At 32.1% G+C, this 25,162-nt stretch overlaps 1 protein-coding gene across 2 annotated transcripts in view; it reads left to right on the forward strand.

Annotated features, from left to right (window-relative positions):
- The window catches only part of Lipi (lipase I), a 68,690-nt gene that overhangs the window by 2,944 nt on the left and 40,584 nt on the right, over positions 1-25,162 (forward strand). For both annotated transcript variants that reach the window (XM_004842198.3, XM_013071420.3), the window contains exons 2-6: positions 11,408-11,458; positions 13,802-14,187; positions 16,780-16,888; positions 18,555-18,656; positions 24,723-24,812. In XM_004842198.3, the coding sequence (XP_004842255.1) occupies positions 11,408-11,458; positions 13,802-14,187; positions 16,780-16,888; positions 18,555-18,656; positions 24,723-24,812 (738 nt within the window). The remainder of the gene's footprint in view (positions 1-11,407; positions 11,459-13,801; positions 14,188-16,779; positions 16,889-18,554; positions 18,657-24,722; positions 24,813-25,162) is intronic.

The raw sequence follows: 25,162 nt of genomic DNA on the forward strand, positions 1-25,162 counted from the left end.
GGTTCTGTGACAAAACAAACCTATGTCTTGCTAGTATCTACTTAGTCAGTTGTTTTGTATCTGAAATTCTTCTGGCTCCAAAGAATCTTTCTTTTTATTGAACATGAATACAAAAATGAGCTAGTAAACTTCTAATAGCATCTAATTTAATGTTACTCAAATGTTCATGTAATAACGTGTCATAAATATGATGCTCATGCCTTTTGGATTTCACACAGAAAAGTCCTATTGCATGTTACTGTGACATTAGGTCATTTATTCACCTTAAACTTCACTTTCTTCATATGAAAAATGAAGGAAAGGATCGGAAATATAAAACACCATAGGGATTCGCATGGAGTGGTTGCTGAATAATTAAAAGTTCTTGTTATTATTGTTGATATTATTGTTGTTAAAATTCATTTTGTTTTAAAAAATGGAAAAAGAGAAGGAAAGAACTTTTGACTGAGAATTTTGGAGATGACAGTGGGAAGATATATTAAATATTTCTAGGATGTATGTGAAAATTGGTGTCTCCTTATAGCAAGGTTTTGAGTCCTCTCTGTTCTTGATTTGGTCAACCTAGAAAGTCAAAAGAAAAAATCAGTTTATCTAAGTAGTTTAGCTTGTGTGAAAATCAATTTAAATTCAAAGAATATTACAGTGGCAGCGACCATTTATTTCAACTCCTTCTACTTAAAGATGAAACCATTATATGAAATGTAATAAGCCAGGGATAGAAAGACACATATTGCATGATCTCACTTATGCATGAAATCTGAAACAGCGGATCTTCTAGATCAGAGTAGATTAGTGGTTATCAGAGGCTCCAGTTAAGGTGGAGGAAAAGGAGTTTGGGGGAGGTTGGTCAACAGGTAAAAAGGTAGTTAGGAAAAATAGCCTCTGATATTCTATTACATATTAGGGTGACTAATAATAGTGCATTGTACCTTTCAAGATAGCTAGAAAAGAGGTTCTTGATTAAGAAATGATAAACATTTAATGAAATTATACGCTCCTCTGATTTGATCATTAGGAAATATAAACCTGTACTGAAACATTACAACGTACCCCACAAACATGCAATTATTATTTGTCAATTGTTTAAATATAATTATTTTAAAAATCATGAAAGTAAACCCAAAACTAGGAAGCCAAGGGTCAAAGTGAGATGTGAAAGCGTTTTCTGATTCAAAGAGAAGTTTGAGAGGGGCTGGAGGCACTCCGGACTCAGCTGTCCACACCCAGGGAACTGTCCCTGGCTCGGGAGTGTTTTGTGACCTTCCTGTTCTCATTGTCATAAGCATTTTAACTGGAATGGAAATATATTACAGGTGTACATCTGGATTACACAGAACAATTATTCATAACTTTCCTATGTGTCTTTGATATTTTTTAGCACTCTTACTGCTTCTGTAATTTGAAACCGAACATGATTTTCAGCATTCTTTCTCAGTACACTTCACTTTTGAGATCACTGCCTGTGTCTTTATCTTCCTACATAGTTGGCAATGAAACTCGTATTGTCTCCCAGCTACTGAATTTCTAATCATAGTTACTTCATCTAGTTCCCAGAGCCTCAATTCATTAATTTCTCAAAGAGAATTATTACTTTTCTTTTTACTCTGATATATTCAGCTTTTGGTTTGTAACATTACTTGTTTTGCTATTTTCATTTTTTAATTAAAGCCAGTCTATTTAAACCATTTTCCCTCATTATAAAGCTAACAAATGAGTAGTTTTGATCTGGAAAACAAAGGAAATATTAAAATTTAGAAAATAGAGAACACATACAAAGAGAGAAACAGAAAAAATTTAAACATGAGCATCACTACATACTATACTTAATTATGGGTCTATATCTTACTACAAGTAGTTTTTACTTCATTCAAAATGTATGTATGTGTATGAATGTATCCATTTGTAGTCTACTATTATATGAGCACATATTACCAATTGTAGATAAAATTAATGCTATATCTATGAACTATATGCATATTTATGTTTTATTTATATGCTTTGTATTTTCTTTTCTTTTACATAATACATATTTTCTGATGCTGTTGCTAGTTTCAAAAAATTGATTTATTTATTGCTACATAATCTTAATGTTATGGATTCAGTAAAATTTATTATTCTTGATCCTTGTTGCCATATATTTAGCTGAATCCTAAATATTCACTTAATAACATTATGTTATGTACTGGTATTAATGGTCAATGAATGTAATGGTAAAATAACATGATAATATTATTTTAACAAACTTTTATTTTTAAAAAGATAAGCCGTATTTTAGTTAGTTTATAAGCTGTTTATTTTGGAAAGCATCTGTTTATACACTTCATTTGTTGCTCAATTCAGGTATTCTTTTTCCCTTCATTTGTATTTCTTCATATATGAATATATCAGTTCCTTTCCTACATTTTATGGAAAATACTTCTATAGTTTAATTTTTCTTTTTTGTTATAGTTACTTTTAAATATATGTGCTGTGAAATCTAACGCTTTCATACTTTATGCTTTCTTCTTTTGTATAAGAAGTCATTCTTCAACTTCAGATTAGGTATATATTAACTGTGTTATTTCAGTTTACCCAATTTTACTTTTATGTAGAATGTTTTAATATAGCTAGAATCAAATAATTATTTTAGAATTTTTTATTTCAAAATCTATTACATTTGTCTGATTTTAATTGCCATAGTTATTATGGCTAATATATTTCTGGCTGTTCTCATTGTGTTCTATAAATTTATCGTTTCTTGATCAGTTTCACAACCATCTTTTTATTTGATTATCATATAAAATAATTTTAACCATACTCCTCATTATATTAAAAAGTGTTATTCACTTTTCTTATACACTTCCCCCTCTCTCACAAAATCTTATTGAAATCTTTTAAGATTTGCATTGTACATATAAATCAATTTGAGTAGAATTGGTTTCATGACATTATCTCTTCCTTTATGGATCATGGTATATTTCAGAGCTTATTTGAATTATCTGTATTCCTATGTAATGGGTTTGATTATGTAATTTTGTTTTAAAATCTGTATTGCATATTTTCATTTCTTTTTTTCTAGTGTTTTCTTCCTTATCCTCATATAATTTCTCCTAATCTTCTTCCTATTGTTTTTTGAATCTCCTTTTTTAAAAAAAGATCTGGTTAGCATGAAAATCATGGGAACCTTGTTCAAACTAGCTTTAAAAAAGTATTATCTCCCATAATTGAACAGTTTTGCATTAAATATCACTGAATGTGAGTATTCAAAAATAGTAGCTTCAGTACACTTTGCCTTGTAGCTTGAATTCTGGAGAGAGCAAAGACACAACGTATCTCTGTTTCACTCAGAGGGATCCCAAAGAGATCTAGTTGGGTTACACAGTATGGAAATCCAACCTGGGGTCTGCACTGACTGGGTATTCAGATGTTCTAGTAAAAGGAGACAGTGCACCTTAAAAAAAAATCAAACAAGCTGGGGAAAAGTTTCTCAAAGGAAACTTTTAGAGCTGAAAATATATAAATATATTTATAGCAACATATTCATACTCATATTTTTGTAATTTGAATATTTTTAAAACTATATATTTGCTGGTTACTGCTGATATAAGCAAAACTATTGATTTTTATATATTTATACTAAAAATTCTATTAGGATTTTTTCAGCTGTCATCATAATTTTTAAGTAGAGCATCATATTACATGCAATGAAAAGAATAAGGTGTAGAATCTTATGATTATATTGCATTTCCTTTTTATATTATTAAAGTAGAATGTTCAAGAATAATTGATAAGTTGATAATAGATGTTTTGTGTTTTTTTAATTTTAATGAAAATACATCACTAGTGTTTCCTCATTAATATGGTAATCACTGATAACATGAAATGGGTAGGGTGTTTTATAATAAATTTTAACTTACGTAAAATAATCTTAATTAAATTATTTTTACTGATCTTGCCTTATGCTATATTTTTTGTGAGTATATAATTTATGAATTTTGCTTTTAAGATATCATTAATGAGTTAGAAGGATTTGTAACTCATTTACCTGTGGATGTATGTGTATCCTTTCAGTTTGATATTAGGGTGATATCATCACTTAAAAAAGATATAAACATTCCCCCATTCTGGGATTGTCTTTTCATTCTGTTGATAATGCCCTTTGATATGCACAGTAGTTTTAAATTTTGATGCAGCTCCATTTATCTTTTCTTTTGCTGCTTGTGCTTTTTAAATTTTGTGGTATTCAAGAAATCATGGCAAATCCAATCTAATACAGATTTACACTTCTGTTTTCTTCTGAAGTTTTGCTATTTTAGTTCTACAATGGATTTTTTAGTTTCTTGTAAGTTTTTAACCTAAAACTATTTTCTCTGAGACTAATGCAACATATCTGCTCTCTTTCGAATTAGGTATCATTTTTACCTTTAAATTTTGGTTTATCCATATATTTAGATAAAAAATGAGCCTCTACAGATACCATATAGTTGGATCATTTTTTTTATATTCATTCTTTCAATCTATGTCTTTTGATGGGGTACTTTAAAACATCCTATACTTAGTTACTGGTAGTCAAGTACTCAGTTTTGCCATTTTATTATTAGTTTTCTATGTATATTAAGAAATTTCATCCCCTATTCCCTCCTCTTTTCTTTATGTCTAGATTTTTTGATAATGACATGATTTGATTCCTGTTTCATTTCCTTTCTTATATATTCTATAGATAGTTTATATTTAGTTACCATGGGAATTACAAATAATAAATTACAACAATCTAGATTATATTTATATTAAATTTTAATGGCATAAAAATCTCACAGGTTTATTCTCCCCTTTTCTGTTTCTGATGACAAAAATATTACCTCTTTATACAGTGTATTCTCTTTACTGTGGAATTATAAAAGTATTTATATATTTGTTTTATTTAAATACTCTGAAAACTAGTGAAATTACAAACAAAAATTACAATAATACTGTTTTCTATATTTTCAGGCATTGTTTTGTTTGCAACAGAGCTTTATATTTTCATATGACTTCAAGTTACTAATATGCTTTCATTTCAGCTTAAGACTCACATAGGACATTAGCATATCTTTTTAAAAAATTAATTTTATTGGTACATTTTAGGTATATAATATAATGACATTCATCATTGGGATTTTGCACCTTTATGTAATCTATCTTGGTTATTATTTTTTTCCCCATTCCCCTGCCCTCGTTCAACCCCTCCGTCCTTCCCTATATACAAAGACTTTGTTTCCATTTTTGCATTTTCTCATATCAATTCCATTCCCTTCTTTCCTTTCCCCTACCCCTCTCACTTCCCCTTCCCCTTTGCCCCTTTTCTTCCTATTTCACATTATCTGTTATACCTTTTAGTCCTTATTTACACTTTCAGTTTCTCACCCTAGAAAAACTATTCAGTATTTACACGTGTGTCCTATTTATTTCACTTAAGATAATTGCCTCAATGTGCATCCATTTAGCTATAAATGTCTCTAATTTCTCAATCTTTATAGCTGAGTAGTACTCCATTTTATAAAAAAAAGCAACACATTTTCTTTATCTAGTCTCCAGTTGATGGGCAATTGGGCTGCTTCCAAGTTTTAGCCATTAGAAACTGTGCTGCTATGAATGTGGGTATGCATATATTGCTGTGGTATTATTCTTTTAATTCTTTTGGGAAGACACCCAGCTGGGTCAAATGGGACTTCCAATCCTAGCACTTTGAGGTATCTCCATACTGATTTCCACAGTGCTTGCACCAGTCTACACTCCCACCAGCAGTGGAGCAGGGTTACTCTTTCCCAACAATCCTGCCAGCATTTGTTATTGGTTGATTTCAAGATAGCAGCCATTCTTTGTGGGGTGAGGTGGGATCTCAGCACTGTTTTCATTTGCAAATCTCAAATGACCAGTGTTATTGAACACTTTTTCCTATATTTATTTGCTATATATACTTCTTTGTCTGAGAAATGTATGATCATTTCAGATGACCATTTTTGGATGGGATCTTTAAATTTGGGAGGTCTGATTTTTTTAAGATCTTTATATATTATAGATAGTAGACCTTTGTCTGAGGAACAGCAGGTGAAAATTTTTTTCCCACATTATGGGTTTTCTCTTCACACTTCTGGTGGTTTCTCTTGCTGTGTAAAAGCTGTTTAGTAAGGAGAGATCCCACTTGTTAATTGTTTGTTCTAGTTCATATTCAACTGAGGTTTTGTTCATGAAATCTTTTCCTATGCCAGTGTCTTCAAGATTTCTACCTAACCTCTCTTCCAGCCAGTTTAGTGTTTCTGTTTTAACAGTTAGATCTTCAATCCATTTCTCTTTAAGGTTAGTGTATGGTGAGAGATGTAGGTCTAGTTTTAATCTTTGGTAAGTTGAAACCCAGTTTTTCCAGCACCATATTTTAAAGAGGCTATCTTTCCTCCAGTGAGTGTTTGGCTCCTTGTTGAAAATTAGGTGGCTGAGTGCGTCTGGAGTTGTTTCTGCATCTTCTAATCTGTTTCATTGGTCCTCAGGTCTGTTTCTTTGCCAGTTCCATGCTGGTTTTATCTCAGTAGTTTTGTAGTATAGTTTCAAGTTGGGGATTATGATACCCCCACCATGTCTTTATTGCCTAGAATTGCTTTTGCTATTTTGGGTCTCTTCTTGTTCCAAATGAATTTTTGAATTGTTTTCTCAAGGTCCATGAAGTATGCAGCTGGAATTTCAATTTGGATTGCATTAAATCTATATAGCAGTTTTGGAAGTATGGCCATTTTCACTATGTTGGTTTTTCCTACCCAGGTGCAAGGGATGTCTTTCCATTTTTTGATATCCTCTTCAATCCCTGTTTTCAGAGTGCTATAGTTTTCAGAGTACAGGTCTTTGATTTTGTTTGCTAGGTTGATTCATAGATATTTCATTTTTTTGTATGCTATTTGTATTGTTTGCCCCATTTCTCTCTCAGTGAGTCTGTTGTTTGTGTAGAGGAAAGCTATTGATTTTTGTGTGTTGACCTTGTATCCAGCTACTCTACTGAATTTGGCTATTAAGTTTCTAAGGCTTTTGGTAGAGTTCTTGGGGTCTTCTATATACAGTATCATGTCATCTGCAAATAATGACAATTTGACTTCTTTATTTTCTATCTTTATTCCTTTATTTCTTTCTCTTGTCTAATTTCTGTGGCTAATGTTTCCAAAACTATATTGAAAAGGAATGGTGATAGTGGACATCCTTGTCTTGTTCTTCATTTTAGCGTGAAGGATTTCAGTTTTTGACCATTTATTGTGATATTAGCTGTTGGTTTTTCATAGGTGACTTTTATCCGATTGAGGTAGAGACCATCTATTCCATTTTTTGTAGGATTTTTATCATAAATGAATGTTAGATTTTGTTGAATGCTTTCTCTGCCTTTATTGAAATGATCATACAGTTTTAGTCTTTGCCTCTATTAGGATAGTGTATTACATTTATTGATTTGCATAAGTTGAACCATCCTTGCATCCCTGGGATGAATCCTACTTGCTCAGCATGTGAGCTTCTGAATGATCTTCTGCATTCTATTTGCCAGTATCTTATTAAGGACTTTTGTATCTATATTCATTATTGAGACTGGCCTAATATTCTCTTTTTCAGTTGGGTCTTTCTGTGCTTTGGGGTTCAAGGTGATGCTTGCTTCCTGGAATGAATTTGGGAGTATTGCTTGGTTTTCAATTTCAGTAAAGAGTTTAAACAGTAGTGGCAATAGTTCTTCTCTAAATGTCTTGTACAATTTAACAGTGAAGCCATCAGGACCTGTGCTTTTCATTGTTGTTAAGTTTTTAACTCCACTTTCAATTTTGTTGACTGATATTGAGTTGTTTAGAATATTTATGTCTTCTTCACTCAACATTGGTCATTCATAGATATCTACGAATCTGTCCATTTCTTCTGTGTTTTTCGTTTTATTACTGTATAAGATCTGAAAGTAGGAATTGATAATACTCTGGGTTTCTGCTGGGCCCACTATAATTTCACCATTTTCATTCCTTATTTCATGGATTTGGGCCTTTTCTTTACTTTTTCTGATAAGGTTGGCTGAGGGTTTTTCAATTTTGTTTATTACTTCAAAGAACCAATTCTTTTCTTCATTGATTTTTCGCATCATTCTCTTAGTCTCCATTGCATTGATTTCTGCTCTGATCTTTATAATTTCCTCCCTTGTATGAGCTTTGGATTTGTCCTGCTCTTCTTTTTCTAGAAGCTTGAGATTCAGCATCTGGTTGTGTAATTGAGCTCACTCTGTTTTCCTAATATGAGTATTCAGTGCTTTGAATTTCCCTCATAAGACTGCTTTCATTGTGTTCCATAGATTCCATTATGTTGTATAGACATTGTCATTTAATTGTAGAAACTGCCTGATTTCTTCTTTAATTTCCTCTTGGTCCCATTGGTTATTCAGAAGTGTGTTATTCAATTTCCATGTGTTTATGAAATTCTTGAAGTTTCTTTTGCTATTGATCTCCAATTTCATCACACTATGGTCTGATAATATACAGGGGATAACTTCAATTCCTTTGCACTTACTTAAACATGTTCTATGAGCAAGTATGTGGTCTATTTTGGAGAACGACCCTTGTGTAGCTGAAAAGAATGTGCATTCTGATTTTATGGGGTGGAACACTCTGTTAAGTTCATTTGTTCAAGAGTTTCATTGAGATCTCGGGTTTTTTGTTGATTTTTTTGTCTAATTGATCTATCTATCTGTGACATTGTGGTGCTGAGGTCCCCCATTACTATTTTATTAGTGCTTATTTGATTTTCCACATCTGTATTTCTTTTATATATTTGGGCACACTGGTGTTTAGTGCATATATATTTAAGATTGTCATCTCTTCCTCTTTTGTTTTTCTCTTTACAAGGATGTAGTGTCCTTCTTTGTCTTTCTTAATCAGTGTGGGTTTGAAATCCACTTGATCTGCAAAGAGGATAGCTACTCCTACTTTTCTTTGGGTTCCTGTCACATGGATTACTGTTTTCTACTCTTTAACTTTTCAGTCTATGAGTTTCTTTTGGAATTAAGTGTGTTGCTTGTATGCAGCATATTGTTGGATCTTGCTTCTTGACCGATTCTGGCAGTCTGTTTCTTTTGATTGGTGAATTGAGACCATTAACATTGATGGTTATAATTTATATGTATTGGCTTGTCCTTGTCATGATTTTTTCTTGTGTTAGATTCTCCCCCTTTGCATTTAATTTCTTGTCGTGCCCGATGGATTCATTCTGCTGGGCTTCCTGGGGTTGTGATCCTCATTGTCTTTTCCTAGAACATTGTTAAAAATTTTTTGGAGTTGTGATTTGGTGTTCTTGAAGTTCCTAGGGGTGCTCTTTGTCATAAACGTATCTTATTTTTCCATCAATTTTGAGAGATAATTTTGCAGGGTACATCAATCTGGTTTGGAGTTTGTTTTCCTTTAGTGCTTGAAATACATCACTCCAAGCTCTTCTTGCCTTGAGGGTTTCTGCTGAGCAGTCTTCTGGGATTCTGATTGGCTCTGCTCTGTATGTGATTTGTTTAATTTCTCTAACTGCTTGTAGAATTTTGTTCTTCTGTTGGGTTTCTGGAATCTTAATTATTTTGTGCCTACATGTAGATTTTTTTTTTTTTTTGATCAAGGCTAGTTGGAGTCCTATATACCTCACTTTTCTGTATGTCAAATTCTTTTCCCCTGCTTGGGAAGTTTCCTACCATTACTTCTGTGAACAGTTTTCTTTTTTTTTTAATGTCATCTCCACTCTCTCCTGTTTCTTCGTTGACTCTGATCAATCTTATGTTATTCTTCTTTGCATAATGTAGCAGCTGCTGGATTGATTTTTCTTGGTCCCTTACTATTTTTAACAATTTTTTTTTTCCTGGTCTCTAATTGGAATCCTACCTTCTACATGTGTAATTATGTCCTCATATGGGCTCATTCTGGTGCATAAACTTTCAGTCGAGTTTTTAATCTGTTGGAAATCTGTTTGCATCTGTTTTGTGGATTCCATTTGCTTTCTATTGTGGGATTCCATCATGTTCCTCAGCTCCTCTCTTTTTTTAATCTGTGTCTGCTCTACATTTATTAATCATGTCTTTCACTATGGATACAATCTCTGTTGTTATCTGAGAAATTATTTCTGATTTCATTTTTCCCAGATCCTCTTTTCTTGCCAGTTTAGGGAGTCCAGGTGGTCGAGTATCAGATTTCTCCATCTCCTTTCCCTTTGTGGTTGTCTTAGGTGATCTGGAAGTATGGTGTTGAGACTTATTTACATGTCTTCTCGTTTCAACAGATGCAGCCTGCTGCATATCTGTTGAGGCAAATTTTTGCTCACTCTTTGGTCTTCAGTTCTGAACAAGCCACTGAGCAGCCTTTTTCTGCTGCTTACTGGTGTACCAAATCTTGGGTTCAGAATGGTTGCCTTCTGGATCCCTGAGATGACCTGTTGTCTGGGTGGTCTTCTTACTGGGGCCTGTGCACACTTGGGATGGTATGCAGGTGTGCCTCTGGCTAGGGCCTTCCCCCTTATGTTGTTGTTGTCTGGAAGTGCCTTAGGTTGGGGCCTGTGCACCTCAGACCCTGGTGTCTGGGCAGACTTCTGGCTAGGGTCTCCATGCACTTAACGTTGGCATCGGTGTGAGCCTCTGGCTGTCGCTTGTGCTCCTATGCAGCTCTTCATCAGGTAGGCCCATGGCTTGGGTCTGTGTGCCCAAGAGGTGGGAATCACAGTGGGGCCCTGGCTGGATCTGCCTGCAGCCATACCACTGTCATCCACACTGCTGCTTGCTGGGATCTGCCCACACTTACTGATGGTATGGGGTGGGCCTCTGGCTGATTCTTATGTGCTTGTGCAGTTCTTTTCTGGGCAGCCCTTTGGCTTGGGCTTGTGAAATTAAGCAGCTGGTGTCTGTGAGGGCCCCTGGCTGGATCTGCCTGCAGCCACACTGCTCTGGTCCACACTCAGGTCATTAGTATTTCACATAGTATTTCATATATCATTTTGTCTGGAAATGTTTTTATTTCTTTCTTTGTAGAATGATGTTGTAATCATCCTTATACATTTAGGATGCCTATCATTTTTTCTTTGTGCTGTTAAATGTACCAGAATTGAATCAATCTAGTTTTCCTTAAGAAACTTAAATCAGAGTTTATTTCCATACTCATTTTCAATTTTTTATTTTGTGGATGTCTGTGGATCTTGTCTCCAAAAAAATCTAACATTTTTATTTAAGAATGACAATCTCAGGAAGTATATTATATCATTAGTGATATCTTTTTAAAGTGGTATAAAATTATTAGGCCCCAAACATTTTGACTCATGCTTTGATTCATTACACTTTTCTATTTGTTATATTATTTTAAAAAATAAATGAAGTCATCATTTCTCTATTTGTAACCTAGATTTTCTACTTTGTTATTTATAGGATACTTTTCCCTTTCAACAAAATCCACACCAGTTTCTGGGAAGTCTGTTGGTGAGTGTGATTAACTGATTTTCTGTACATTGTGATGAGCCTTTTCAGTTTGCAAAATCCGGTATGGAATTATTTCCATAATATTGTAAATGCTACCCCTTCTTCTCCAAAAATCTACTCCCCTCAAGTAAAAGCAAGAATTTTAAATTTGAATGAACATTTTCTGTCATATATATATATACACATATATACATATGTTTCCTTCAAAATTTTAATGTAGGTTTTCATTTACATTTTACTATTGGAAGAACGTTTCATGTTTTTATAGCATTTATAATATGAATTTTTATTATGTAATTACATTTTTACTATTTCTAAGTTGGAGTATTTCATTATTCTCTTCTTCATCTCATCCTATTATTTATTTAACCTCAATAAATTTTCCCTTAATGGAATCTTGCACCTGTTTCTGAAATGAGATTTTGCATTTGGAGGATATATGGTATTTTGTGAAATTACTTGTACATTTGGTAATATATATTTCTCTGTTGAAGGTTTTCAGTGATGATTTTTTCCCTTTAATTTTATCACAAAGATCTTACCAGTTAATTCCCCATTATTCATTCAGGGCCAGGTAAGAAATCTAGTTGGCTTGAAATAAACCAGCAGGTTAGATTTATTGATTGCATTTGGCCTTTGGCAAAGTTCTAGCTAATAATATAAGGTGGATATGTATGATTCCATATATATATATAAGGAATATATATATTAATATATAATATATAATAATATATTATATATATTATTATTTATTATATATAAATATATATTTCATATATATGTATATATGAAATGAACCCAGGACCTATGCACTGGACAATATCTCCAGCTCTTTCTTTATCTTTTATTATGAGCCAATTGCCCAGGCTGGACTTAATCTTACATTTTTCCTGTTTCATCCTCCCAGAGTGCTGGGGGCATGTGCCACCATGAACAACTATTTCATATATAATTTGTAATAGGGCAGGCATTCATAACCCACCATGGTTCAGTCTATTCCTCTTTTCTACTTCTTTGTTTTTTCATACTTAGAACACATATAAAGGTTTCAGCTCTTTCAAGTATGTCTTAGTTGTTAACCTGGGAATTGAAGGAAGGTCTTGTATCTCTTTCATTGCCTCCCTTCTTTTTCATTTAAATAATATGTGAAAACACAGCATATAGGCTTTCAAAATTGGAATTAAATAAGTAATATATATCATATTCAATATTAAAATACTATATTAGTCATTTCTTGTGTTTTTCTAAAAATATATTCTTGGAAGTAGAATCATTGAGGTAAAATATAAAACAGTTCTGTGAGTTTTTGATATATATTGATAAATCTCTTTCCCAAAAGTTTATACAAAATTAAAGTTCCAGAAACAGTACATGTATATGCTTTCATCAAAAAAACATCATTTGGAATAAAATCTTTTGGGAATATGTACTTATTATGAAATAAATTACAATTCCTATAAATTATGAAAATGAAAATAAAAAACAACCATTGTTTCACTGACTAGAAATGACTGTTATTAATTTTTCTTAGTTATTTCATTTTCTGCCCTAGTTCCTTAAAGTATGTACAGATATAGATAGATAGATATCATAGATGATACAATACACATATTGACAGAGATTTAAGGTGCTATGCATTTGTGCTTTTTGTAGCATTATACAAAGTCCTGTAATTAATGTCTTATACTTAATATAAGGTGTTTATTTCATTAATGTAAATTCTAGGAAAAAAATAAATATTTTACTATGTGTGTGGTATACAATAGACACATATGTAAACAATTTAAAAAGAAGGTTGTACCTTTTTTTGTTCTTAGCAGTCATGTATATGGGTATTTGTTATACTCACCCAATCAATTTTATTAGAAGGATTTTTCCATATTTTATTTTGATAAGGAAATTCATACCTCATTGGTTTAATTTGTATTTATTTGAGAACTAGTCACATAAAATGTATTTTTTTCTAACATTTATCTCTATGTAAATACTCTTCATTAAAATATTAGCATTTATAATCAATTTACCTAAATGTATCAGTATGTTTGTCATTTTATTAACAATATTAATGTTTTCAGTCATAATCATTGCTTTTATTTTCTTATTTATAGATAAAACAATGCTTATTATACTTTATAATTTTTTATTACTATAGTTCAGAAAGTCTTAATGCCTAATACATGTATTACTTTAAATGTCGTAGTTACTCAGTAAATTATGTAGAAGTGCTAATCAATTAAAATCCTTCCAATCTGAAAGTTCATTTCTTTTGTGTGTAACAGAAACAAAAATCCAATACTATCCTAGTACTCAGCCTGACTAATTATTTTTATTTTTGAATTTCAGAGAATAAAAGAGTATGCCTTGAATTCTCTAAGCTAAATGTAAAGGATTCCTTCAAAGAACTGTTTATTCCTAGGTTAAAGATAATTCTGATGTTGTATACAAGGAACAACCTAAACTGTGCAGAGCCACTGTTTGAGCACAACAACTCGCTTAATATTAATTTCAATAAACACAAAAAAACAGTCTGGCTTATTCATGGATACCGACCAATGGGCTCCACACCATCATGGCTTCACAAATTTGTATGGATTTTGCTGAATAAAGAAGATTTGAATCTAATTGTAGTAGACTGGAACCAGGGTGCTGCAACTTTTATTTACAATAGAGCAGTTAAAAACACCAGAAAAGTTGCTGAGATTTTAAGCAGGTACATTCAGAACCTTTTGGTAAGTCTGGAAATTTTATGCATTTAAATGCTATACAAATACATTGTGTTGTGCAGTACCACAAAGTGATAATAAAATTCATACTTTTTCTCAAAAGCATTTAGAATTACTGCATCAATATATTGACTTATGCAGCCATATTTTTACTTTTTGCTCCAATTATTAATTCTATACCTAGATTTGACCTGTCATTTAAAAAATAATCTTAAAGATTCACTTATGTTTTATTTAAAATCATTGCCAGAATTTCTTTAGCAATACCTATACTGACTTCAGAATAAACTATTGATCCTATGTGGGTAGAGGTTTACAAACTGTTTAAGTTCAGTCATTACATAGGCATCAGATAATGTGTACGTAGTTAGTAGTGTGAATTGGTCAAAGTGAGGAAAGTAGCATACTTTGCCAACTTTGAAAGCAGACCTTTGTTCTATTCAAGTCTTCTCAGGATTGGATTCATTAAATAAATTCAAGCCAGTTCTACATTGTCTGTGATTTGAATGTATATTGTTTACTAAATCAGGCTTTAACTTTAAGACAGATCGGTATCTGCTCTGAGAAACAGTGATAATGAGTACTTAAGAGAAGGAAGGGTTATATTTGATTTGCAAGGCATTCATGGGCTTAAAATTTGCACTTGTGTTTTGCTATGGTGAAGCCTCTTCTGAAATTGAATAAGCATAAAAAAATCCAGAATTACTACAATAGTGGTTAAGAGTCAGACTGGAGGGATACAAAGCCCAAATTCTTCACTTATCCTCTGTGTGACTTTGAAGAATCACTTAACTTCACTGTGTTGCCCTTCCTTATTTGTATATTTGTGATAACAACATTTTATAATTTGTATATTACATGAATATTTAGATGCACACATACACATGAATAATCATGTGTGTTTGTGTTTAACCCATAGGTGACAGTTAGTAGTTACTGAATAAAATCAACTTTCATTATTATTGTTACATCTCCTAATTTGGATAAAGCTATATTATTCCTGTGGAGAGGCAGAGGAGATAATTGCTTCAGCATTCTTACTGATACTCTGTAAAATTGCATAATTTCTTTTTTTGATCATAGATGTCTTTAATAAATGTGTTTACCTCAAAGTGTGGTAAGTATAGGTTTTAATGGAGAAATGTAGGAAAATTTGTGGTGATATATGCATTTCTAATAGTGCGTTTGCTTTTTAAAGCTTTGTATTAAAGAGAAGGAATGAAAAGATCAGTACCGTTAACATTTGGAAAAATGCTCCCTCAGTTTTTGTGGCATTGCTGTGAGAAATTTGATGAGTATTATTATTTTGTGCTTGGCAAGACTGGGTCTAGTTTTTAATTAGTGACAAATGCTCCACATCTTTCTATAAGCTGTCTGACATTTCGCTATGTAGGCTGAATCTGTGCATAAGTATCATCTTAGCTCCCTAAGAATATGGTAAAAGGAAAATGTCCTCATGAGAGCTCCTAATGTCCCCCTCTCTCTGAGGCTAACAGGTGTTCAAACCTTGGGCTTAGAAAATTAACTCCATCACTCTCCAACTTGTGATAGGGTGAAATCACTTAAAATCCACAAACCTCCTTTTATTGTCTCTTATGTGAGAATGATTATTGCACTTTTTACCGGTTATCTTGGGATTTTTGATATAGTGTGCTTCGATAAAACCAAAAAGTAGATTAGCATAAATCTGGAGGGCAAACTGATTTAGGCCCTTGTCTATGTTCATGTGATCTGCTATAGCAAAATACTACAGAGTGGACTGATCAACCATTGAAATATATTTCTCATGGTTGGGTAGTCTGGGAAGTCCAAGAGCAAGGACCTGGCTCAGTCTGCATCTGAGGAAAGCTCATTTGCTGGTTCATAGATTTGTTTTCACAGTGGGATCCTGTGGTAGAAGGGTCAAATGAGCTCCATCAAGCCTAGTTTATCCGTGCACTAATCCCATTCTTGAATGCTCCAACCTCATCATATATTCACCTGAAAGGCTCCACTTCCATCATCAGTTTGGACATGTGGATTTCAGCACATTAATTTTGAGGGGTCATAAACTCTCAGACCATGACACCTTGAAATGCATCTTCTTCCTTATAAGTATATATGCCTCTAAGGTTGCTTCCTTAGTAAAATTTGACTGCTATTTAATTAGTAATTAATAGAACCTGGGCAAAGTTTTGGCAATATGATAAAAATGAATAAGTCGTGAGGTTATCGGGAATATTAAACATGAGATTTGTAAAGCACATGTCAAGTTACCTAGCACAAAGTAAGCATCTAATAATGTTTATTATTATTATGATCACAAAATATTTTGATAACTAAATGTTATTTTTTATGAACTATGCTATATCTTAGCTAAGAGATTTAAAATTTTTAAATAAAAATTTAATGACATTATTAAAAATGAAGAGAAAAGTCAAATATTTATGCCATAAAATATTTTATGAACAAAGACTTATCTATTTTAGAATTATAAAGTCTCTTTCCCTGTCTATCAGAATGGATTAAAACAGAAAAATAATGAATTTTAGAATATTGATGTAAAAGACATATTTTATGGTTACCTGAAATAAAAATTTTTTGCCTTTTTAATTACAGATGCAGGGAGCATCTCTTGGCAATTTTCATTTCATAGGTATGAGCTTAGGGGCTCATATCTGTGGTTTTGTTGGAAAGATATTTCATGGTGAACTTGGAAGAATAACAGGTAAAAACAATTTTTATAAAATTATCGTTTTAGAATACTGTGGGGTATCAAAGTTTATTTCACTAAAAATTTAACCCGTATAACAATTAAACATTATAAATCATATGTCAACATTTATTTTTCATATATTAAATTCAAATATTAGCCCTTTATTTTAGTTAGACTATAATCTCTTGTTTAGTTCTGAACAGAACTTAAATTACCATGATAGAAATGAGAGGAAATGATCAATTGTTATAGTTCTATCTAAATTTTAATGGCACAGTATTATAAGACTACACAGGAAAATTTGACCCATCAACTTAAAAAGATGCTTTATTTCTGTGTTAGCTAAAATGTAACAATGTATTTAATTTTCACAAATTTTGATGTATTCAAATCTTGTAAATATTTCACTTGAGTGCTAGAAGAATCTGCTTCCCAACATCCCTCATATTTAATCTATGACAAAGTGAACTGTATCCAGAAAACACAGCGATAATGTTAACATACATTTTCACTCTCTCTTGAGAAGTGGCAGTGAATTTAGAAGTAGAAGAAGAGGAATACCCTTCTCGAAATAATTTATGTTTCTTTCATCTAGGAATTATTGATAAACATGCCCACAGAAAATTGATAATAATTTTAAGTTTTAATAAAAGATAACATAGTCTTCAGTTAAATTTCAAACAAAGACATAAGTAGAAGTGAAATAACTTGTATCAGCAGGTGTGTCTATGCACTTACTAGTCTTTTTTAATGGCACCATATACTGGACAGTTATCAAGCTTTAAGACCCACAAACGTGAAGGTTGTACATCAGAGCAATCTATGGAAAGAGAGAAACAGATCATTTAGCCAACTGGGCTAAGTAAACTGCCTTAACAGGAGAGCCTGAGATGAATAACACTGTATCTTAATTTTTAATTATGTTTTAGAGATGATTTTTTTTTACTGCATACATGCTCTGAAGAAATTTAATTTTATCTCTTCCCTTATCTTTGTGATATTCTTCAGAAAATAATGAGCCTAGAATTTTTATTTTGAAATTAAAATACTCCAGAAATAATATCTATACTCATTGGAATTTTAATATGTTTTTCTTTTCTTAAAGTACATGGAAATCTCTAGTAAGAAATGAATGATAACATAATAGTAAATATGTTTTATCCTAATACCTAAATAATGTTTGTCACCTAAACAGCATTTTTGAACTATAGATATATACAAATGAACTATTAAGGCACAGTGTTCAAGAGAGAACAGATGTCTGTCTTATTTCCAACCCTCAGGAGTAACTGTACTAAATTAAATATAAAGTTCCTGCATTTACTCCCAATTACTATTTAAATAAAATATTAAAATGTCTTAAAATATTTTGTTCACCTATCTCTTGTGTTGTTTCAATCGACAACCTTTGAAGGTTTGTAATAAGTGTTCAAAAATGAATACTTAGGTTTAGGGATTTAGCTCAGTGGTTCTGCCGCCTGCCTTGCAAGTGCAAGGTCCTGAGTTTGATCCCTGGTACCAAAAAAAAAAAAAAACAACCCCAAAATTAATACTTAGATATATTTTTGGACAGGTCTCAACTAAAACTATAAATACTTGTTATGCTTAGAAGACAAGAATGCAATATACTGAACACTCAAATAAGACTTGCTTAGATTGATAGTTTCTTTTATTTCAGGTCTTGATCCTGCTGGGCCAAAATTTTCTGGAAAACCATCAAACAGCAGATTAGATTACACAGATGCAAAGTTTGTAGATGTCATCCACTCTGATACCAAAGGTAACAAAGGAGATTTATGGCTTAATTATTTTTAAATGAAAAACAAAATGTAGACCACAGGGAAGAGGAGATTAAAAGAGGAGGAAGAACTATGGATGAAAATGTTTTGGTGTTAATGATTTGCTGCATTGTCAGATAGCACTGTTTGCCTTCAGTTTGCCTCCTTCAGGTTTCACAAAGAATCATGTCATCTTAGGAATTGAGATTTCATGAAAATAGTTTATTCTGTTCAGGCTGCTGCCAGTCATTGATTTGGTCGTATTTCCTTCTCATGCTTAATGTTCCTGATATATTTGGGTTATTGTTCTTTAATCGTGTGCTTGATATGAGGCATATCAACTGGAACTGACCATAGCATTTCAGCTGCAGCATTTCAGCTGACCATAGCATTTCAGCTGCAGCTCCTAAAGGTAGAAAAAGTTTCAGTATTTTTTTATTATCTTCATGAAAATCTCTAACAAGGCATTAGTAATATTTTTCAGAGCACTTCACACTGCCCTGATGTCTTTGTACTTTGATCTGGTAACACTATTTGTGGAGTAGTTCATATGTATCATGCAGTGATTCAAATGCTTTATGTGAATTAAATATTAAATTTTCTTATATCCTAATGAGATCATTACTATATCCCGTTTACACATTGGTAAACTAGGGTCAAGGTCACAAGGGCAGTGAGAGGTCAAATCAGAATTTGAAACCATATCTTTTGATTACAGAGTTGGCACTTCACTGATACATTTTTCTGATGAACTGATAATTTGGGTGCATTGCAGTTTAGGGAATGGGAAGGTTATACTGCTAAGATAGAGAAGGGAGGAGGTGAAACTAAGACTGCTTCCATTATTCCTGAAGTTTCCTTTCTTTTTGATCCAAATAACTGCCTTTTTACCCTGAATTAATCTTTTGGTAAGCCACACCAATTTTTGTCTTATATGTATATATAAAAATATATCAAATATATATCAATATGAATGTGAGATAAGACAGTTATTCGACCCCCATGACTACCTGCGAATGGACTAAGACTACATTCGAAACAACTGCTCTTGATTGAGAATCTAAGTTCACCTTCCCTCTTCCAGAAAGTCATTGTTTAAAGATATATAATTTTATTATAATAACCCAACCTAACATTCTTTTTAAAAATGACTTTAGCCCTTAATATCACCTTAGGACAGCCTCACATAGCATAACAATTGACTAGAACTGGACACTCTCTTGTCTGAACTCATTTTTTTCCATGAAACTAATTTAATTCTGGATATGGACTTTCCAGTTAACTCTTTGTATTTTTCACTCTCTGTTTGCATTTAACATTTGTTTGCACTTACAGTGTTTGTTTTTTTCATTTCTTAATAAACGGTGTAGGAATGAATGTCTTATATTTTCTTATAATCTTTTGGTGACCCTGTGTATCAGATCTAACCTACCTCTAGATGTCACATAATTGGCACCTCTTATTGATCTTTTTATGGCCACCACAAATCAGGAACACAGATTTTTCTTTATATTCAGCTATCTCAAGGAATTTCTGATCAATGTACGTGGACTCTGCACAGATCTGGCAGAAAGAATTCTTGAATTTTAACCAATGACTCCATTTCTTCTTACCAGTAATCTTTGACCATATTCAGTTGTGTATATTAAAGAAACTAGGTGGCATTTGAAAGTTGTGGACTAGGTCATTTGGACAGGCATATTTCCTGAAACACCAGGAGAAAATTACCGGTCCAATATCCACAACACAGGAAAAAATATTTGGTAGATGTGCTGGCAATTTGGTGTCACTTTTCTCATGAAAGGCTTTCTGATGTAGAGTCTGAGAAGTGTTTTTTAAATCATTTCATGGGGATTGTACATTTCTGATCCTTGTTTAGGATTCCAAAGCAAAGTACTATTGGACTAAGTATAAACTTTAAGCAAACCTACTTTGTATATTCTGTAGCCAAGCTTCTAAGTCATTTGAGGTGACTAGAAAAAAATATCCATCTACTGAGTTTTGTTGAAGGAGATCCTGGATTGAAGGAGGTCCTGGATACCTAGCAGAAGTAAACAATAGTCTTCTTTTTAGGAAGATCACATCACCTTTCCTTTCTAATTACTTTTACAAAGCTATTTTGACACAAATGTTTAACATCCAAGTAAAGATAGCTAGGCACACATGGAGCAAGACAGCAAGAATGAAGAGACAATAGAAATAACAGTTAATACATATTGACCTTAAGGCCTCCAGATATTAAAACTACTGTTCACTAGCTATAAAAATGTGCTTTTTTTTTCAAAGAAATAAAATGTATGAAAATTTCGATAATAAATACACAAATAGGCAGTTATATTACATGAAAATAGTGAAAGTTTATAATATTAAAAGTTTACATTAGAAAAGTTAAACGGTAAATTTGAAACAGAGTAAGTGAGCTAGAAAGTAGATGAGGAATAAATTTCTAGAATAAGGCAAATTAATACAAGAGTGTGGATAATACAGAGAACTAAGAAATATCTAAAATACACAGTGAGAATGTAAATCATGTTTAATTATAATCACAGGATAAAAATAGAGAGAAATTGAAGAGAAGCAGTATTTCACGAGATATTAACTCAAAATTTCCCCAAGTAGAAGAAATATAATCAATCTACAAATTGAAAATCCCCAGTTCATTTGAATCAGAATAAATAGAAATCCATATTTAGGCACATGATAATAAAGTGGCAGAAAAGATTACTATCAAAGCTTACATTTTAAAATAAAATTAATACATTTTATCAGACTTAAAACTGAGTTTTCAAAAGTAACAATAGAATCCAGGAAATATCATAATGTCAAGTTCAATATAGCAAAAGAAAATAACTGTTAAGTTAGTATGGAAATGTATTTCAGGAATTAAAATGTCATGAATATATTTTGTTTCAGACAAAATAAACAGAATTGTCATCAACAGAAAGATTATTCTGGAGACAGAAAGAAAATTATCTCTAAATCTAGGCTATTCTGGAAGGAAGAAAAAAAATAGCAAGATGATGATGGCATAAAGCACTCCAGTCACATGTGGATATTTTGTAGCAAATCAGCATATGCTAGACCTTAAAGATGTTATAAAAAATTCCAAAGTGTAAAAACCATAAAGAGCCTTATTCTATATCATTAATGCATTTCAGCCATCAGTAAATAAAAATACAACAAGAAAAGTAATATATTTTTAAAATTTAAGAAGCACATTTTGAGAAACATATATAGAAAAAACAAATAACAGAAATGAAAATAATTTGAGCTGAAGAGTATTAAAGTTGGTGCATATTAGAATTTACTGGATTCAGCAAAATCCATGACCAGATGCAAATGTAAATTTTAATACCGTTATTTTAAAAGATTGAAAATCAGTAACGTAAGCATCTATCTTTCTTGAGAAATTAAGAATTAAACATGAAATAAATGCTTATTAAATGAGAAGCAAATAATACATACAAAGAATTAAATAGAATAGAATATATGAATTAAGTTTTAAAATTTATTTGTGTCACCTTTGCCTTCTGTCATGTAATGAAAGAAACAGAATGCTTCACCTCCTAAAATTAATAAGTCCTGGGAGAGAGAAAACAAGAGAAAGAGAGGAAACACAGTAGTTTAGTAATAAAATGTCTATATAGCTACAGATAGTACAATCACTATATGTTATGATTTTTATCTAGATGTCCCCTCAAAGCCTCATGTGGGCCATAGGTGGGGCTTTTTCAGGGATGACTGAACTAGAGTGTGTGATTGATTCCTGGTGCAATGCTAGGATTTAGGGAGGTAGGATTAAGGGTGTGTGATTATTAAATCGGTCCATTGATTGGTTTGGCACCAACCTAATCCCGGCAACCTGGATACAATATAAGAGACAGAAAGAGGCTTGTCTCTGCTCTTGCTTGCTTTACTACCTTCTGCCTCTCATGAACTGTTTCTCCTCTGCAAGTCCTGTCTGCCATGCCACCCTGCCCTAGTCCCAACTGATTATGAACTGAAATCTCTGCAAACTATGAGCTAAATAAACTTTTACCCTTTTGACTTTGGGTGTCAGGTATTTTGTCTCAGCAACAAGAGAAAATAACTAAGACACTGTAATGAGAGATAACAAGCCATATTATGCAGATACATAAGAAAATATAAACTAACCAGAATAGTTCTTATTAAAGAGTAAAAACCACTCTCCAAAACTGACAAATGAAGACAGAAAATTTAAGTAATTCTATAAATATTAATGAAGTAAAAGCCCCAATTTAAAGTCTTCTGACAAAACACCAGGCAAATTTTGTTCACTCCTCCACCAAAAAAAAAACAACAACAAAAAAACACTTCCACATAAATATTTTCAAATGAACAAATAAAGAGGATAGTTTTTAATAAACCTTTTAAGGCCATCATAAACTAAATATCAAAAAGTAGGAAAGACATTAGAGAAATGAAAAATTGTGTTATCATTATAATTAGATGTCAAAATTATGCATAAAATATTACATTAGCAAACCAATTCAGCAACATATAAAAATTATAGTTCATCATATTCAATTTAAATTTATTATTTAAAAGCTATTTAGTTTAACATTTAAAACTAAATTTAATTCATCTCATTAAAATAATACAGAATACATATTTAATCAGCTTAATTAATTTCATAAAACAAATGTTTTATGGAAACAAAGATATGACAAACAGTCCAAGTTGAGTTCAGCCATGGAACAATTTCACAGAGCTCCAAAATTGTTGGATTTCTTTTTGAGACATATTCAGAACATGCCATTTCCCGCTGAGTGGATTATGAAATAAAAACAGCGATTGGCTACTGCTACAGTCAAATCACATATAATACCTAGAATTCTGGTGACTTCTAATGAAATCACCTCAGTTTTCCTTTAGCTTTATTTGTATGTTAAACACCCTCTTGTCTCCTACTCACATAATGCATATGCCTAGTGTTCTCATATCTCTCTAATGTCTCATTAGACATTACTGTGTTCTGTTTATTACTGAAAATAAATCACATCACTGCATTTTAATCTTTATTGTGAGACACAAGTATTTATCTTTGTTATGCTAAAACTATTGCTGATTCCTCTTGAGGGTTCACTGTGTTGGAAATTTGTTCTCTAAGTCAAAGCACTTCAGTCTTACTTGGCAGCAAGATTTTATATTTTATTATGGTCCTGAATGTGCTGAACTTGCTATCCTTTTTTACTCTGTTGCTTTACTGGTTTGTGGACTGCATATTGGTATTGGATTGAGAATTTGAACCACAAGCAGTGCCCCAAAGATGTATAGATCTAGAGAAGCCCATAAATCACAGCTGAATGTTGTATGCCACCCTGGCCGAGGTTGTTCCAGCTGAAGCAACACATTCTAAAGATTTTTCCAATTAGTGAATCTAACATTGACAAGTTTGAGGGATCCAAAGTGAGAGAGAATCATCACTATGATCTAAAATGTTACATACGACTTGATTTCTTTTCCTTCCATGATCTTGCTTACATGTTAGGCTCCAGGTACCCTGATTCTTTGAATACCTCAAGTCATTTACACATATATCCACCTGGTTCACTGCTTTTCTTCCTTCTCATCTTTGCTTAACTGCAACCTCGTCAGTGGTAAATATCCTAACCAACTATCACTGTCCCTCTGTGTTTTTTTCTCTTCTCTTCTTCCACTTAATTTTTAACCATAGTACTTATTATTATCTGACATATAGTATTTGTACTTGTTTATTATATTCTATTTTCACTAGAAAGTATTTTACACTATGAAAATCTTTTTCCTGGGTTTGTTTTTACTTATTCATTCATAGCACAAAGAACCACAAATGGCCTATTGTAAACTACTCATTGCTAAATATATTAAATGAATGAAATGTAATTTTCATGAAGAATTAATTTGGAAAACCAATATAGGAAAAATCATATTTGATATGAGTGATACTTTATCTTCAATTTAAAATTTTAAAGATTTTCATGGATTATATAGGAGATTTGATTTTATACAAGTGTTGCTAAGCTAACAATACATAGTTTGTGATTCTCGCATGCGTTTCTTCTTAGGATTAGGCATTCAAGAGCCATTGGGACATGTAGATTTTTATCCAAATGGAGGAAAAAAACAACTTGGCTGTCCATCATCAATTTTTTCAGGTATTCAATTAGTATTTTCAAATAAATTATACATGGATCAGAAATGATGAAAGAAAACAGTTTACTTTTTTTCTTTGTAATCCATGGAAAATATTTTTGTTTAATTAATTTTGTTTAGAAGAGTTATTGATTAGAAATGATTTAATATGTCTACCAAATTCATAAAGGTAGATGTAACAGTAGACATAACATTTGTTCATGGATGAGATCTATTCTGTCATGATTTTAATGATTTTAGTTCATTTTAAATATTAGACGTTTTAAATCATTGAAGGACCACAATGTAGCTAAAGTAACACAAATTTTATCTCAACACTTAACATTTATCCTCACCATATTACTATACAATA

This window comes from Heterocephalus glaber, unplaced genomic scaffold (assembly GCF_053883595.1).
Source record: "Heterocephalus glaber isolate CG9 unplaced genomic scaffold, H.glaber_assembly_v1.0 deba00000122, whole genome shotgun sequence".
Taxonomy (NCBI): Eukaryota; Metazoa; Chordata; class Mammalia; order Rodentia; family Bathyergidae; genus Heterocephalus; species Heterocephalus glaber.